Source organism: Engystomops pustulosus, chromosome 1 (assembly GCF_040894005.1).
Source record: "Engystomops pustulosus chromosome 1, aEngPut4.maternal, whole genome shotgun sequence".
NCBI lineage: Eukaryota > Metazoa > Chordata > Amphibia > Anura > Leptodactylidae > Engystomops > Engystomops pustulosus.
In genome coordinates this window covers 148,099,465-148,117,361 of record NC_092411.1, presented here as the reverse complement: position 1 = coordinate 148,117,361, position 17,897 = coordinate 148,099,465, and the positions used below count along the sequence as shown (strand labels likewise).

At 41.6% G+C, this 17,897-nt stretch overlaps 1 protein-coding gene across 1 annotated transcript in view; it reads left to right on the top strand.

Annotated features, from left to right (window-relative positions):
- CPAMD8 (C3 and PZP like alpha-2-macroglobulin domain containing 8) overlaps positions 1-17,897 on the top strand; it is a 102,931-nt gene that overhangs the window by 64,217 nt on the left and 20,817 nt on the right. Inside the window, exons 28-35 of the mRNA XM_072156629.1 lie at positions 69-225; positions 1,044-1,118; positions 1,265-1,430; positions 1,510-1,596; positions 9,291-9,427; positions 9,639-9,794; positions 9,889-9,951; positions 15,876-16,084. Coding sequence (XP_072012730.1) covers positions 69-225; positions 1,044-1,118; positions 1,265-1,430; positions 1,510-1,596; positions 9,291-9,427; positions 9,639-9,794; positions 9,889-9,951; positions 15,876-16,084 — 1,050 coding nt within the window. The remainder of the gene's footprint in view (positions 1-68; positions 226-1,043; positions 1,119-1,264; positions 1,431-1,509; positions 1,597-9,290; positions 9,428-9,638; positions 9,795-9,888; positions 9,952-15,875; positions 16,085-17,897) is intronic.

Here is a 17,897-nt window from a genome sequence, read left to right as displayed (position 1 = left end):
AGAAACATGTAAATTGTCTAATTACAACCATTATATGCGCATGTTCATTTTTCGGGCGTTTTTTTCAGGCTTACAGCTTTTGTGTTAAAATCATTTGCACAATCTCGAGTTTTCATCTTCATTGATCCATTGGAGCTTTTAGCAGCAAAAGACTGGATTATCCAGCACCAAAAGAAAGATGGATCTTTTCCAGCAATGGGTCGAATTCTAAACAAGGATATTCAGGTAAGCACATGTCTAGGAAAACAGTTTTCAAATCTCTATTTATACCAAACCTACAGCAAAGTCATTTTAATGGGACAATAAAAACAAACACAATGGGGCTCGTTTACTAAGCGTCCGAATCGCGCACTCTCGCCGAGTTCCCCGATTATTTCCGGTTTGCGTCGAAATTCCCCGGGATTTTGGCGCATGCAATCGGATTTTGGCAAATCGGCACCGGCTTCCACGCGACAGAAATCGGGGGGTGTTGCCGGCAGACAACCCGAAGGATTCGGAAAAAAAGCAGAATTTAAAAAAGAATTTGTGTCGCAAGATCAGCACTTACATGCACAGGGGCGAAGAAGGTGAACTCCGGCGAACCTCGGCACAGCAGCGACACCCGGCGGATATCGGCCGCACGGACCTTAGCGAATCCTGGCAGACCCGAATCAGCGTCGGACAACGCGCCGCGGGATTGCGACTGGACCGGGTAAGTAAATGTGCCCCTATGTTCTCTCTGGAAAAATTGACTGAAAAAATAAACAAGTTTTGTCTGAGCCACCATGGAAAAAACTGAATCATATGTTATATAAAAATGGTTTTTATAGTTTGTAGAAAATCTCTCTCAGCAAATCTTTCTGCTTATTAATTTAATGTGTCATTTTCAGTGTTCAGTTCCAGAGCATTAACGTTCTCCTAATTCTCCCCTGAAGGCTGTTCAGAGCATTTCCTCTGTAGACCAGTAAATTGAAAGCAACAACTGAAATTTTCCAAAACAACCCCAGCATGAGCATCAGATATATATATAAAAAAAAAAATTTTCTTTCTTTCTATTTGCTCAGGGTGGGAATCATGGGAAAATAGCTCTAACGGCATATGTTGCAGCAGCCCTTCTGGAGACAGGGGTCACATCGGAGGTAAGTCCTTAAGTCGTCATTTTATTTATTTCTTCCAAGTATGAGTATGAGTAGAAGAGAATTTAGGTAAAGCTTCACATAATATGCTACAGTCATTTTAGTTCTTTTTTTCAAGCACCCGGTGTTTTTTTTACTTGATTTCCCAGGAAGAAAGAATTTCTGTTTCAAAAGCTAAAACATATTTGGAGACAAACTTATATTCTGCAAATGACCCTTATACCACAGCTTTGACTACATATGCATTGACACTGCTTCGTAGCACTTTTGCTCCTGTGGCTCTCAGAAGACTTAACAGTATGGCTATAACAAAAGGTATCTGCACCTCCGTACCTCTGGAAATACTTTATTTATTACAGTCTATGATTAATCAATCTGCTTCTCTTGTTTCAAGATGGCTTTACTCATTGGAGTTTAACTGGCTCATTGGCAGCAGAAGAGGACACTTTCATGGGTTTTAATGATGGGCTATCACAGTCAGGTAAAACATATACATTTTCAATAAACACATCAAAATTCTTATGAATTGCCATCTTCACCTTTTTTAAGTTTTTATTTTTCCTATCCCATTTTGAATAATAGCAGTGATTAACTTGACACTTATACAGAGGAATATCTGTATTGATTAGCTTTGCCCAGTGGGCAACAGAGGGACCATTAGAGGGATTTACAGTTAAGGGGATTTTCTTCCTTGCATAAAGCATAAGCACTCTATGTAATCATTTAGCATATACAGGCTTACATACAAAATAGGTTCTATGGGTTTGTTCTTAAGTTGAATTTGTATGTAAGTCGGGACTGTATATTTTAGAACAATGTTGGATTGTCATGAGAACCAGGATTAACAATAAATCTTAACTGCAAGCACCTTTGATAACTGTTACATCTGTGTATCGTAGCCTAGGGCTAAAGTATAGTAAATTACAAACATTTAGAAACCTATTTAGAAATTAGGCCAATTTACACATGAGAATAAAGTAGCAACGTCTTTATTGGATATATACATGAACATTACAGATATATATTAAAATACAAGGTAAAAGGGGGGAGGGAAAATAATGCAGGTATCGGAATGGGAGTGAAGATGGAAATTCATAACAATGGATAGGTCAGATAACCGTGGGGACATCAGTGGGGGGGCAAAGGTATCAAGTTCATGGGTTTGTGGTATTGTACTTGTTTTAAGATGTACAGCCCAATCACTTAATATCGTAAAGTGCACAATGCAAATGATAAATTGCCACAGTGTCTCAACAGGTCAGTCAAAGTGCTAGTGCATATTGGGAGACAATAAAGGTATATGTCTCCATATTAAATCAAGGTGCATTCAGAAAGCAGGAGAGAACATTGCTTACCCCTAGTGTCTGATATGTCCCAAGTGTACCACGGACCGGATGATCCCCAACGCGCGTTTCGGCGCTAGCCTTCGTCTGGGGGAATGTGTGTGTTACTGGCAAGATCGGGTATATATGAGCCTTGTAGCCTATGGGCTGCACGGACCCTCACCTGTGGACTCCAAAATGTAATCCCGGCGGAACTATTGGGCGCACGTCGCACGGGGAAGCGCCGCCTCCTGCCCGAGGTCCGTCCCCGCTCACATGACCCGTCACGTGACGCTGACGTCACTCCGGGGCAGTCAGCTGGGGCGAGCCCTCAGACGAGAGACGGGGACATCGTACCATGCGCGTGCGCACACCGGAGGGATATTGTGTAAGTAGGTGAGGTGACCTGCAAGCCCATTGTGCATATAGGAGACTATGTAACAGTTTAACTGAGTGCCGTGCCAATTATGGTCAAGTATATAAAGGAAAATACATATTGATTACAATTATTGACATTTGTACCTTAACAAAGTAGTATGGTGCCAAGTAAATGGATACATGCAAATGATAACATTGTTGATGTTATTATAGGAGAATGAGGTTATTACAATTTGCCATGGGTTACCATCAGCAACATTTGACCAACAGTCCATGGCCACAAGTATATACATCATGGAACCGAAACTCAAAACGGGTGTCTGCATTCTGCGGTATGCTCTATGGTGCGACTCGCAACCTAGGAGTATGTGTTCTGAAAAATGTAGTGTCAAGTGTAGGAGTGTATCATGTGTATTGAAGTGTAAATGTGCAATTAATCCTCCTTAGGGCAACTCAACACTCACAAAATCAAAAAATGTGTATGTGTATAAAACCAAAATTATGATGTGACAAAGGAGGGGGGAGAGGGGGAGAAGGAGGGGATGTGTGTGTGTGGAACTAGGTAAGTGGGGTGAGAAGGAAGGGGGGGGGGCACAGAGGGGGTGGATTGCTGGTGTGTGCATTAGTGACGATGTGACTGTGACTGGTGAACTATGGGGTGTGGCAGGGAAATGTGTGTTGTGTTGTGGTAAAAAACAAAAGTGTTGCTAGTCAGTGTGTGTCTATGTGGAAGGGAGTGTCACCTTCTCTTGATTGGTTTCGTTGACAGCCATGGTATTCTAGAATGGGGTGATAGTTCGTATGGTCCCATACTTTGATGTCTAACAGGGAACCTATATATCACTTCGATTAAAAGCCGATGTGCCAATTGGATCAATGTATCATCATCTCTTCACGGTATGCAGTCCATAGGATGTATTTGTGTCAAGTGTTGGACGCGTCACATTTCTCTCGAGGATATCATAGTCCTGCTACAGGCAGCACAGGAAGAATCTAGAAGACATAAACACCTGTTAAAAACAAAATCAACAATTACAATTCTTAAAAAGGTTAAAAGACCCAGTCTTGCCCAGGTCAAGGGTCAGAGGAATGATGCATAACTCAGAGTTTCATTGAGTCCCAATGGGCTCAATGTTTGTAAGGTCCAAATCCATTTGGCCTTACATTGTGCCAATTTCTGTGCCACTGGTCCTCCCCTAATGTCACTAATGATGTGATCGATGCCGCAGACACGTAGCAGTTTAGGGTTACATTCATGGAAGTCCTTAAAGTGTCTGGCCACCGGAAGGCCATCTGTACTGAATTCTGGATCACTTGCGGCCCGTATGTCACGGACGTGTTCCCGTACTCTCGTTTTCAGTTCCCCTGTCGTTAGCCCTACAAATATCATCCCACATGGACACGTGGCGTGATATACCACTGCCTTTGTATTACAACTTATGGTATGTGTGATCTTGTACAGTTGTTCGCCTCTTGAGTCTGTGAATGTTTCTGTCCGGATGATATTGGGGCAGGCTACACAGCGGCCGCATGGCTTACAGCCCCATTTCGGACCTTTGTTGTCTAAAAAGGTCTGATTTTTCTTCATTATGTGGTGACTTTTCACTAGTATGTCCTTTAGGTTTCTGGCTCTACGGGCTGCTATCCCTGGGTATGGTGGGATATACTTTTGTATGGTGGTATCTGATTCTAAAATCGGCCAGTATCTATCCAGGATTTGTTTCATCTGTGACCAGTGGGAGTGATATTCTGTAATGAATCTTACCTTTTGATTCTCCTGTTTCTTTTGTTCTGGGTAGAGAAGTTCGATCCTTGGGGTGGACTTGGCCCTATTGTAAGCTTTTCTAAATGATCTTTGGCTATATCCTCGATCTCGAAATCTCTGTCTCAATTCTTGTGCTCGGTTCTCAAAGCTTTCTTCTGTAGAACAGATTCTTTTCATTCGTAGGTATTGCCCCGTTGGTACTGCATTAATGGTTTGGGGAGGATGGGAAGATGATGCGTGTAAAAGGGCGTTCACCGAAGTCTCCTTCCTGAATACATCCGACTGAAGGTATCCATGGTTATCACGTTCTAAAATAACATCAAGAAAATCCACCTTATTTTGATCACACTTATATGTCAATTTTATATTTAGATCGTTCTGATTTAACGTCTGAACGAATGATCTGAGCTGCTGGGCCGACCCCCTCCAGATGATCAGGATGTCGTCAATGTACCGCGCCCAAAATATGACGCGGTCCATGGCGACATCCCGATCACCCGTGAGGAGGTCCCTCTCCCACAGCCCCAGGAACAGATTGGCATATGAGGGGGCACATGCCGCCCCCATAGCCGTGCCCTGGAGCTGTAGGTAGAAGGAACCCCCAAACACAAACAAGTTGTGGAGGAGGACGAACTCCAGCAGCTGGAGGATCAGGTTTCTCATATCCTCCTCCAAAGTGGTGGTCCTCAAGAAAAAGTGTACGGCCCTAAGGCCGTCTTGATGTCGGATGCTTGTGTATAATGACTCCACATCAAGTGTGGCTAAAATCATATCCTCGTCCATGTGGATTCCCTCTATCTTCTGTAAGAGCTCTGATGTATCGCGAATGTATGATGGTAGACATATCTTTAAGATAATGATCTATAAATTTCCCAATGTTCTCCGTTAGTCCCCCCTTCCCTGAGATAATTGGTCTACCCGGGGGATTATTTGAGTTTTTGTGCACTTTTGGCAAAAGGTACAACGTTGGGGTCTTCGGTACTTTGATAAACAGGGCTTCGGCACACTCTTTGGATATGGTCTTGGACCTTGTTGCTCTTTGTAATATGTTATGTAATTCTTCTACAAACTTACCGGTCGGGTTAAAGGTCAGTTTTTTGTAGCACATTTTATCTCTTAGCTGTCTTTGGGCTTCTGCCTCATACATATTTCTCGGCCATAATACAACGTTTCCCCCCTTGTCCGCCTGTTTTATAATTGTATCGTCTAATTTTTTAAGGCGATTGAGAGCTTTGCGCATTTGTGGGGTTAGATTGTATCCCTGTATGTCCTTCGGGATTTGTTTAAAGTCTTCCGAGACTAATTTCACAAAAAGCTCTACAGCTGGACAGGCGGACAAGGTTGGAAATCTGCGAGATTTGGGGCGGATGCAAGTCGGAATCTTACCCTCAATAGATCCTGTGTTTCTCGATTCTTCCTCCAGTTCTTCTAAGATCCGCACGGCCTCTTGTTCCATAGTAGTTGAAAAGATCTCTTTTGGGTCTTCTAGGTGGAACCATTTTTTATAAATAAGGGACCGTGCGAAGATGTTCAAATCTTTTATGGCTGTAAAAGCATTAAATCGGGCACAGGGGGAGAAGGTTAATCCTTTCTCTAACACTTGCATCTCATCCCTAGACAGTACATGATTAGTTAGATTTATTACCTTTAACTGGGTGCTCGCTGGGGTATTCATGGTTGTACTAGAGGTCGTGCTTCGTGTCTCTGGTTTGCGTTTGCTTTCTGGTTGATTTTGGACTAGTTTCCTTTTTCCACCCTGACCTTGTCGACCTCGTCCATTGTAATTTGCACCTTCAGTGTGATCATTCAAAGATGCATTAGCTGAAAAGGATGAGGATCGGCTCATGGATCTTCGATTAAAGCGCGTAAAATGTGGTTTACGCCAGCGATACATCCGTTTTTGTTGGAAGTCCATTACGTCTCTTGTATATTTCTTGGCTTTTGTCTCTTGGATTTTTTTCTCCCACTCTTTAAAATCTTCATCCAAGCGTTGATTGAACGCCATCAGGGAGTCCTTCGTCATCGACTCAACTAGAGTTTTCCTCACCGTGTCAATCTCTGCATCGATTTCTGTGAGTGTTTTTTTGTTCAACTCGATTAGTAATCCCATAAATTTCATAGAACATTCCGTACAGCTTGCTTCCCATTTCAAGATCATATCTTCATCTTCGACAGGAAAGGACGGAAAAACCTGTATCCGTAGACCTCTTGGCACTAGGCCTTGTTGGATATATTTCTCCAGTGATATTTTATTCCACCATATCCGTGTCTTTTTGTGGAGTAGTGATTTAAGGTGACTCTGAGATGCACATACATCCCTCTGACCCTCTGTTTCCAGTGTGATGGGCTCACTCCCAAACACCTGATTCGCCTGCATAAGCCAGGATTGTTCCCTGGCGCTGAAATCCATTGGTCCAGCAACTCCTTTTCTGTGGGTAACACAGCAATAATTAGTAGTACCACTTTTGGGGTTACATGGAGAGGAGTAAGTATCTAGTGATGTTTACTGTTCATCCAGAAGTCCGTTTGTAACTAAGGGTGATCTGTAAGTTGGGTGTTCTTAAGTAGGGGACTGCCTGTGTTGTAGAATTATGCACTAACCGCCAGGTGTCCAACTTCTGGAGAGCATTATCTTGGCAGCACCAATCTGGTATTTCTAAAGGACTCTTACTAAAGAAAAATCTGCACAGCACACCATAGGAAATAAAGTCCCTGTGCTATCATTGCATCTAGCAGACTTATCACATTCTAGTCAACATATTTTCATCGGTGTACTATGCCAAACATATTCTATGGAGCCACTTCTTTTATAGGTTGGTTTGGAATCTACACTGTGGATGTTTTTTGATACCATTATTGAATAAAATTTGAATACACCTTGGAACCTGGCTGGACCATTGGATTATTTTTATTTGCTACGTTACCTTTCCAAATGAGGTGGGTCCGTTGCCGGCTCCGTGCGTGAGACACAATGAGTTGGAGGTGTGCTGGAGTTCTATTTTGTTTCCTGATAGGAAATAAAGTCCCTGTGCTATCATTGCATCTAGCATCACATTCTAGTCAACATATTTTCATCGGTGTACTATGCCAAACATATTCTATGGAGCCACTTCTTTTATACGTTGGTTTTTGGCTCTAATCATTGAAGTCTCCAAAAGGAAGATATCTCCTTCAGATGGCAGCCTTCCAGTGTTTAAATGTGTATCTACCATATGTAATAAGAGTACATCAGTTATATCCAATCATGCCACTGTCTGTTAAAGACCACAATATAGAGTGACCGGGTTCCTTTCATACTCTACTCCACAAGCATTCCCTAACTGCAAGTACCATAAGAAACATTTAGGGGAGAGTACTCTCTCCACTTTTAACACATATCCATGTCTTTCATGTGGAAAAGTGTGATGGGATCGGTCAAGAGCACAAGTGGTAAGGTAGAAGCTTGAACACATGTAAATTGGTCATAAAGGAGACGCAGATCTTAGTGCAGGGATTTAAAGTTGAAGCTATCCCTGATGGTATTTATTTGTTTTTTGAAGACTGATGCAATGCCCTTTCTGAGATGAAAAAGTTGGTGGGGTTGTGTTCTGAATTAAATATGAGATAAATGAAGTAGTATTGTTTTGCAGAAGTGAGTGCAGATGTAAAAGTGAAAACTTCATGCTTGTTAGTCAGGAGGTCTTCCTTGGAGAGGCTTTTATTCAAATGCTGTTCAGCAACGCTGGCAATTTTGCCTCAGGGTTGCCATTTGGTTTCTGCTCCATTGAATAAATATATGTTATAGAGTGATAGGAGGATCTTGGAGAGTTTTAGCATGTCCAGTTGCTTGAGGAACCGACATGAATATGCTAGCCCAGTGATGGCGAACCTATGGCACGGGTGCCAGAGGTGACACTCAGAGCCCTTTCTGTGGGCACCCAGGCCCAGGCTTCCTCCTGCGGTCAATACAATACAGGACATGCCATGCTCAGCGCAATTTCAAAGCAACATCCTTGGCTGCCAGGACTACAGGAGGAGCGAGAAGGTGTCGATAGAGATGGATTGGCATTGAAGCTTCAGCTCTGGGTCCCCTAATTCTTACTCTTCAGGGGACCCTGGAGGAGAGTTACAATCCAAATAATCTTTCTATTGCATTGGTGTCCTCAGGATGCCAATACAATTAAAATCTGTGATACAGTGGGATCAATAAGTTACTGCTTAAATTGTCATGTTGGCACTTTGCGACATATAAGTGGGTTTTGGTTGTAGCTTGGGCACTCGGTCTCCAAAAGGTTTGCCATCACTGTGCTAGCCTATGGACTCGGGTTAAAGACAAAAATGTAGGGAAATGTAAGTTGCAGTCAGATAGTTCCAAAGTATTGTTTGAAAGGCTAATTATTGTAAAATTATATGTTGTAGTCTACCTTTATATCTGTCACTTGGCATGTGTAACCACAAGGGTCATTGAATAGTAAATCCGGTCAAATTACGGTATTGTTTGGCTGACAAGCATCTCAGCTTACTTTTACACATAAACCACAGGAGAGGAATGAAAGCCATCCCTAAGCAATCCCTAATTTACCTTCTACCGGCAGTGGAGGGTAGCTTGAAGGGTGAGACATACCAAACTGATGAATGGTCTCTGTCTGGTGAATAGGCCTATGGACATGTTTGGTACTTTTTCCAGTTTATAGTCTGAAAATAATTTATTATTTTTATTTATTCATTCAGTGATCTCTGCAGAGGTGGAAATGACTGCCTATGCTTTGCTAACTTATACCCTTCTTGGAGATGTTGCATCTGCTCTTCCAGTTGTGAAATGGCTTTCCCAGCAACGTAATGCTTTGGGGGGCTTCTCATCAACACAGGTTAGTCATTCAATTTTATTGAATTCATTTGTTAACTTGGTTATAATAGAATAAAAAATGTCTTCCCTATCAAAGGAAAGAACAATGAAAGAAAGTTGATAACATAAAAATAAAACAATATTTGTGAATTCACCATGGGTCATGAGGTAGATCCTTTATCTTTTAGGAAAGGTTAAAGTTTTGTCACTTGTATGCATGTTTTTTTGTTTAGGACACATGTGTTGCGCTACAAGCTCTTGCTGAATATGCAATCCTTTCCTATATCGGTGGTGTCAATCTCACAGTATCGCTAGCATCAACCAATTTGGACTATCAAGAGACCTTTGAGCTGCACAGACTGAACAAAAGGATCCTGCAGAAAGCTGTGGTGAGCAAAAACATGAATTGCTCTTTCCATACATGGTGTAGGCCACATTTACTATTGTTTTGTTACCAATGAGTTGTTTTTCTTTTTATTTCAGATTCCCACTATCCCGACTGGACTGTTTGTTAGTGCAAAAGGGGAGGGCTGCTGTTTAATGCAGGTAAAATTGTATTGGTTTTGTCCTATGGTGTTTAAAGCAACCTGACCTAAAGACATGTTGCAGAAGCCCATTACATTGTATTGTAAATATGCCTTTCTACCTTCTATAAGCACCTAAATTACAATATATAATATAATATATAATATGTAATCTCCCTCCCCACTGATATCAGCTTGCCACGCTATGAGCTCTGTGAAGGAGTGAGGAGCTATACAAGAGCACAAAGCTGTGGGCTGAGAGCTGAGGAGTGACGTGTTGTTTTTTTAAATGCATCCTAACCAAATCCAACCCCTGGGACTAAAGAGAGGATTCTGTTAGGGTTCAATGGAAGTTATAAGACACAAATTATATTGTTATGCAAATGCTTAGAAAAGGCAGAAAGGCAAATATGCAATGCAGCTGTAATAGGCTTTTGCAAGCTGTCTAAGGTTCCTGGTGACAATTTACTTTTAATGTTATATAGATGGTTCCTTCCTTAAAAGATATAATTCCAGCATAAAAGGCTGTGCACCACTTCTTCTAGATAATACAATTCTTTGTTTACGACAAACAGTGTTACGGTGGACATTTCGGCCAGCCTGGACCTTTCTCGAACACAACGAGAACTGTGTAATGGATATGAGGAACGGCCTCACTAGTACGCTAAGCGTCCCTCAATATCCATTACACAGTAACGTCCACTGTAACACCGTTTATCGTTAAAGAATTGCATTATCTACAAGAAGTGGTGCACAGCCTTTTATTCTGAAATAGTGTTTAATGTGTAAGGAGCTGCAAGCTATAATACTCTGTGCCTTAGGTACACTATATACACACATGTACAAAATTTCCGGTACCCTTCGTTTAGTGAAAGAAAAGCCCCCCATGGTCATAGAAATAACTTGACAAAAAAAAAATAAAACTCATGAAAATGATGATGGTACCCTTAAAAAATGTAAGCATAGGTTGAATTTCAGTGTGTCCGCTAATTAGCATCATAGGTTTCTATAATCTTGTAATCGTCAGTGAGCCTGTAAATAGGGCTACAGCTACTCACTGTACTGTTTGGTGGCATGGTGTGTACCATGCTCCACGTGGACCAGGGGAAACGAAGGAGTTGTCTCAGGAGCTAAGAAAAAAGTTATAGACAAGCATGTTAAAGGTAAAGGTCATAAGATCTCCAAGCAGATTGATTAGTATCATTGTCAAATTGCACCATCTGGATTCAATGGGAGACAACTATTGCTGAGAACAAATCACAAAAAAGCAAGACTACATGTTAAGAAGCTACAAAGCTTGTGGAAGTATGTCAGGAACCAGGGGTAGTGGACAATGATGTAAGCTGACACCTGGGAGCGGAGTGGCACCTTGTTTTCACCAGAGGCCACCGCAAAGTGGGTTGGACTTGCAGTGGTGTGGTAAAACCAGGTCGCTCCACAGACACGACTTTGTGTGGCCAAGACAAGGTACAGAATCAGAAGGCGGGCAAGGAGTGGTGGTCAGGCAGAAGTTTAGGACAGGCAGCACAGGATCAGAGTCAGGGACATAGCAGAAGGTCAGGGCTGGCAGAAACGGAGCGATGGTCACAACGGGAAAACAACATGAACGCAAGGAGCAAGCTTTCTCTAAGGCACGAAGATCCGTCAGGGGGCACAGGAAGAGGCCGGGAATTTATCTGGGAAGGCCGTCGGCCAGCACCAATAATTGGTTTGCTGGTCCTTTAAATCTTAGATGGCTGGCGCGTGTGCCCTAGAAGGCGGCAATGCACGCACCGGAGCGAGGAGACTGTCGCTGGAGAGTGGCGAGGTAAGAGAGTCCCTGTGCTCCGGGGCACAGGGAGGCACACGGGTGCATCTGCGACTCGGAACATGGGTCGCAGGGGCACCTGTGGCACAATTTAAAGATGAGACTAAAATCTAACTTACCCACTCACCACAACAGCACCACTGGGACAGCACCAGGGACAGGAAAACCAGACTTTAAAAGTCCTCTGCCTCCTACTTCTCCTCAGTGTGGTTTTCTGTCCATGTAGGGCACCTAGGAGGGAACCGACCACAGGATTGTTCCTTCCCACTCCTGCTTCTTCAGCTCAGTATGTACTGATCTAAATGTACACTTGTGCTGTTATACCTTATGTATGCTGACCTGCGTGTATATATTAGCCTGCTGGATCTGCCTGCTGTGTATCAAGCCTGTACTCCCATCGTGTCTGTGTCTGACCGCTTTTTTTCTGTGTTCAACCAAGAAAGAATGGAACCAGTGGAATCTGGAGTGGATGAATCCATGAGGGAAGATGTGTGCAGTAAAAAAGCCACTAAAAAGTCTAAGAATAAGGTTTGTAGGCTTTGTGAGGATAGTTTGCCATCGTCCTATGAAAAACCGACTTGTGATGCCTGTATACAACACATTGTAGCAGAAGAATCTTCAGCTATTTTCGATTCCATGCGAACCTTTATTCATGAAGAGATTCGCAACTCAGTAAAGAGAGCTAGTAAGAGGACTGCTAAGACCTCAGATTCTCCTGGCCCATCTATCAGGCTATTCAGATAACAATTAAATCTATCTTGACTCTGTTGTGGATTCTGACTCAAAGTCTAAAGAGGGAGTGAAAAATGCTGACCATCTAATTAAATTAGGTCGGTCAACTATGGAAATTGAAAAGCATAAAGAACATCGTTCCGTTCAAGATGTGATGTTCCAGGGACTAGGAGAGAAGCAGAAGTGTGCCTTTTCTGCGGCACAAAAATATCTTGTTGCTTATTTGGACCGAGTGGAAGAGACCATAGAAAAAAGGTTTTATTCCCCATGCTGTAAGGAGAAAATATATTTTTTCTGATAAGGAAGCAGAGATTTTGGATAAACTGCCGAAGATTGCTAGAGCAATATAACAATATCTAAAATTTCAAAGAACTCCGCTTTACCTTTTGATGATGCTGGGTCTCTTAAAGACCCAATAGATAAGAAGGCTGACTTCCTCCTGAAGAGATCCTGGGATGTTTCATCAGTGGCCTTCTAACCCAACATTGGTGCCATATGCGTTGCAAGGTCGCTTCTTATGTGGCTGTCTCAGTTGGAGGAAAGAGTCAAAAGGATATAGCCCAAGAAAAGTCTTGCTTAGACTTTCAGCAAGATCCTCTGCCCCTTCTAATTCGGCTAGTAGAGCCATCTGGTTAAAAAGCTGGAATGGGGATGTTGCATCTAAGAGTCACCAGCATGCCATTCCATCTGGGGGCGAATACCTGTTTGTTTCTACCCAAGACAAAATTCTGGACAGAGATGCTGATAGGAAAAAGGTATTCCCAAGCAATCAGGAGTTTTGGAATAGATTCTTTCATCCACAAATAAGATTTACTCCCAACTAGAAGCCCCAGGATAAAAAGGAAGAAGGTTAGAAGTTTAACCATCCCTAGGACCCCTCCAAGAGATCCGGACAGCAATGACGCCAGAGATCCTGTGGGGGACAGACTCTCTCATTTCTAGCCAGAATGGTGGGAAGTTTCCAACAACAAGTGGCTTCTGGGTATCATTAAGAAATATATGAAACTTGATTTTCTATCCACCCCCTCTTCCTAGAAAGGTTCAAGACCACAGAGACATCAAGCTTCAAGGCACAAAAGGCACAATCAGAAGTGAAGACTCTACTACTAAAGTTGGTGTTGGTGGAAGTTCCTGTCCAAGAAAGGGGGTTGGGTTTTTACTCAACTTTTTTACATGCCAATAAACCGGACGGATTCCTCCGCACCATAATCAATTAAAAAAAAACAGAACATGTTTTTGTTAATCGAAAAATTAAAAATGAAAACTTTAAGGTCAACAATAAATTTACTGTTCCCAGATTGTTTCATGAAGTCAGTAGATTTATCTGACACTTACTATTATGTCCCTTCAGAATCTCTATAGCCCCAAAAGTTATCCAAAATGGTGTTTTTTAAATGGTATTTTTTCGTCCTTTATACAGACGATTTCATTCTGGTTGTTAATTTAGAAGAGGCAGTATCCTCTCAACTTCTCTGGGTTTAGAAGATTCTCGATCAGTTAGGTTGGATTATAAATGTAAAAAAGTCTTCTCTCATTCCATCAAAGTGCAAGACTTTTTTAAGAATCTCTTTAGATTCCTGATGTCAAAAGTTCTTTCTACGTTCAGGGAAAGTCCAGAATATTCAGGAGGTAGTTTGGGGTCTGTTAGAAAACCACTTTCCGACTTGTATTGGGCGACGAACCTATAGGAAAATTGCCTGTGCCCCCGGGCACGGAAGTTCTGATAGGCTTCAATTATTTGAGGCCACCACCCTTCCCACCCCTGTTCCTTCCCAGATGTGTGTGTTCTGTGCTTATGATGTTTTATGTCTTATTAGGGGCCGTAAGCCCAAAACAGTTGCTTGTAAACTCTTCAATGTTTAAAAGAGGAACTAGTTTAATCCTTTCATTGCTCAAAGGTCTGTATTGCATTTATTATTGTATCGGTATGTTACAAATCCGAAATGTTATATAACCTGTAAATGTTTGTATCTTTAATGTGTTTAAAAATAAAAATACAGTTAAAAAAAAAAAAGAAAAAAAAACACTTTCCCTCTATAAGGACGGTTAAGTCCACTCTTGGCTTGTATACAGAATTGGGATCTGTACTGTTGGAGAACACCCAATCGATGGGCTACACACATGCAAAAACAGGCTACATTAAATGAGAAGAAAACAACATGTGTAAAGTAGCAAATCAATGAAAAGTAACTTTATTGAAGTTTGGACACAAGACAAATGTAAACAGGACAAAAATATCATAAAATCATTTAAAAAGGAATGCACCCTGGTGCACCCATATATACAAAATCCACTGGAGCCCGACACCTGATAATGTCGGGTTTAACCAGACCTGGGCCTCACATAAACCATCCCACTGAAGAATAATAATGTGTAGACCAAGCATGCGTCTGTGGGAAAAGGTGTTGGTGAAATAACTGTCAGACAGTCCAGCCCGAGGATATGTAGAAATAAGAGCACGAAAGTGCATGTGAATCCTCTGCGCTGGAGTGGCTGAAAGTGGATGGCATGCCCACTAGACACCCATCTAGCCTGCAATATTTACCAGGTGTGTGAGGTGGAGATGTGGACCCAGGACAAGTCGCCCCACGCGTTCCGCCGCGTATCGCGGCTTCCTCAGGGGTCCACTCTTGGCCTCTTTACAGCTGCCATTCATGCATTATGAGCGGACTATGGCCCTTAAAACACCCTACATAATTCCTTTGTAAATATTCTGACTAGACCATGATTGACTTTTCCCCTGGAAAATAGATACACGTAAATCAATTCTTTTGGACTGCAATATTACTAAGTGTTAACTGTGTGTAATATATGTTATTTCTGCTGTGTAATTTGTTTATTTATATTTATGTATTTACATCTGAGAAAAAAAAGAATAGAAAATGCCAAAATGAATAAAGCATTTTGCAAGTCAAATTACAGTCAAATTATTTTGGAAAAATGATTACTCACGTGTTTTAGTATCTGAGATGACTAACTGGTTTTTAAGGGTGACTAAGGGTTTGAAGGCAGCAATAGCCAGGAATGGATTTGACATATCTGGGGACACAGATACATGTAGGGACCCCCATAAAGAGGTTGTCCACTTTCAGCAAATAGTTGATATGCTTTGTGTAAGGAAAAGTTTGCTTTCTGTATTAATTCCCCAGTTTTCTAGATCTCTGCTTGCTGTCCTGCTATAGGAAGCTTCTAGGTTTACTTCCAGTGCATCTGTATATGGTCTTGTGAGGTCACACAGGTGCACAAGCTGTTATTAGCACACATCTCTGATTACTCTTTGTGATACTAACAGATACTAAGTGGACAACCCCTTTAATCCACAACTCTGCTCTGAGTGGCAATGTATGGTGTTGTCTTTAATTTCTATTGTGTGAAATTCATGTAGTTTCTTGATCTATTTATTACAGATCGATGTTCATTACAATGTTCCTGACCCTGTTATCAAGCCAGCATTCATGCTTTTAGTCCATCTCAAAGAACCTAAGCCACAAAGGGATCGGAGACAAGCTGGGCTCCCCGAAACACTTCTACGAGAGGGAGCACTTCCAGATGATGATGATCCTGGTTCACATCAGGACCATCAGGAATACAAAGTGACCTTGGAGGCCTGCACAAGGTAAGAATGACAACGACTTGAGTGAAGTTGACCCCTACCTTGTTCGAATTTAACAAAATCAGTGTCAAACATTTGTGCTGGTTTGTGTAGCAGAAATTTTTCTTTGTGCCGCTTTCATTTTAAAGATATTCTTAAAAGTTTCCAGAGGTCTTCAGAGGTCAACTACCTCCCCCCACATTACCCAAATCAAACACAACTGGTGCCAATAAATTATACTACATTTGAGCTGTGTTGTGCTGCTCCAATTTTTGTTTGTGCTGCTTTTGTTGTGAAGATAGTAATAAAATTGTAAAGGTCAAAAGGTCAGCCAGCCCCCCACATTAGCGGAATTAAACAAAACTGGTGTCAAATATTTGTTCTGGTTTGTGCAGCAAAAATTTTCATTTTGTGCTGCTATTATTTCTAAGGTATTGATATTTTTTTCCAGAGGTCATCAGAGTGGTCTGTACATGCTTAACTGTACAATGTGCTAGCCATCCTTGGTGATCAAACCAGAGATATGTCACTAGGTTTGTTTATTCCCCAGTTCTTCCTAAACAAGACTTGGTTCATATTCCATTTAATCCATGTTACAATAAATGTACAGTATTCATGTTCGTACTTCAGCAATTAAGCATTTGTATCTAAAATTCATTATAAACTGGCAGATGAGGTTGGCAAAGTTCAGCTATTTTCAGCATTTTCTAGCCTCACGCATTATCCTGCTGTAAATTTCACTATTCCACTTTTGGCTTTGCTTTGTATTTAAGAATATTATCTGCAGGCTCCTGCCTTGACTCTTAAAGCTAATAGGTTAAACTAAGATGGGGTTTGCACCTTTATTGATGTGTTTATGAGCAGGACATACAGCAAAGAGAAATAAAAAAAGCTTCAATTATTCAATTGTTACCAACTCATGACTGAAATTGTTTACAAATCCCTTTGTGTTCAATTGTTTATTTGGCTGTACAGTACTTGGACAAAGTAGCAGAAGGACTCCTGAATGCACTTTATCAAAGTAAATGTTCATTATCTGGCAGTTATTTTGTATTGTTTTGTGTTTTTTTACACGAAATATGTTAGCAAATTCAATCTGAGCTGACGCTAATAGAAAATAGTTAAAATTCAATTTCTCCAGTTATCTGAAGTCACCACTTTTCAATCAAATTATGATTTTTTTTCTCCTCCCCTTAATGATGAAAGCATTTGTGAATGAGAACAGCTGTTTTGAAAATTCAGCTGTTATGAAGCTTTTTATCATATACTAGCTGTAGCTCTTGCCGTTGCCTGGGATAGTAAATAACTGCTCTTAGCTATAATAAAATATAATGTATCTATCTCTCTCTTTGACTGTCTCTCACTATCTGACAGTCTCTGTATCTCTCTCTGGCTAACTCTGTGTGTCTCTCTCTGACTGTCTCTGCGTCTCTCTATGTCTCCCTGAATGTCTCTGGCTGTCTCTGTCTCTGAGAGTCTCTGTGTCTATCTGTCACTGACTGTCTCGGTCTCCGACCCTCCGACTGTCTCAGTCTCCGACCCTCTCTGTCTCTGACCATCTCTGTCACTGTCTCTCTCTGACCATCTATGTCTATCTATCTCTTTGACTGTCTCTCACTATCTGACAGTCTCTGTGTGTCTCTCTCTGACAGTCTCTGTGTGTCTTTCTGTGACTGTGTCTGCATCTCTCTGTCTGACTGAATGTCTCTGACTGTCTCTATGTCTGAGTGTCTCTGTGTCTATTTGTCTCTGACCATCTCTTTTTCAGTGACCGTCTCTGATCATCTCTGACCATCTCTTTTTCAGTGAACGTCTCTGACCCTCTCCATTTTTCAGT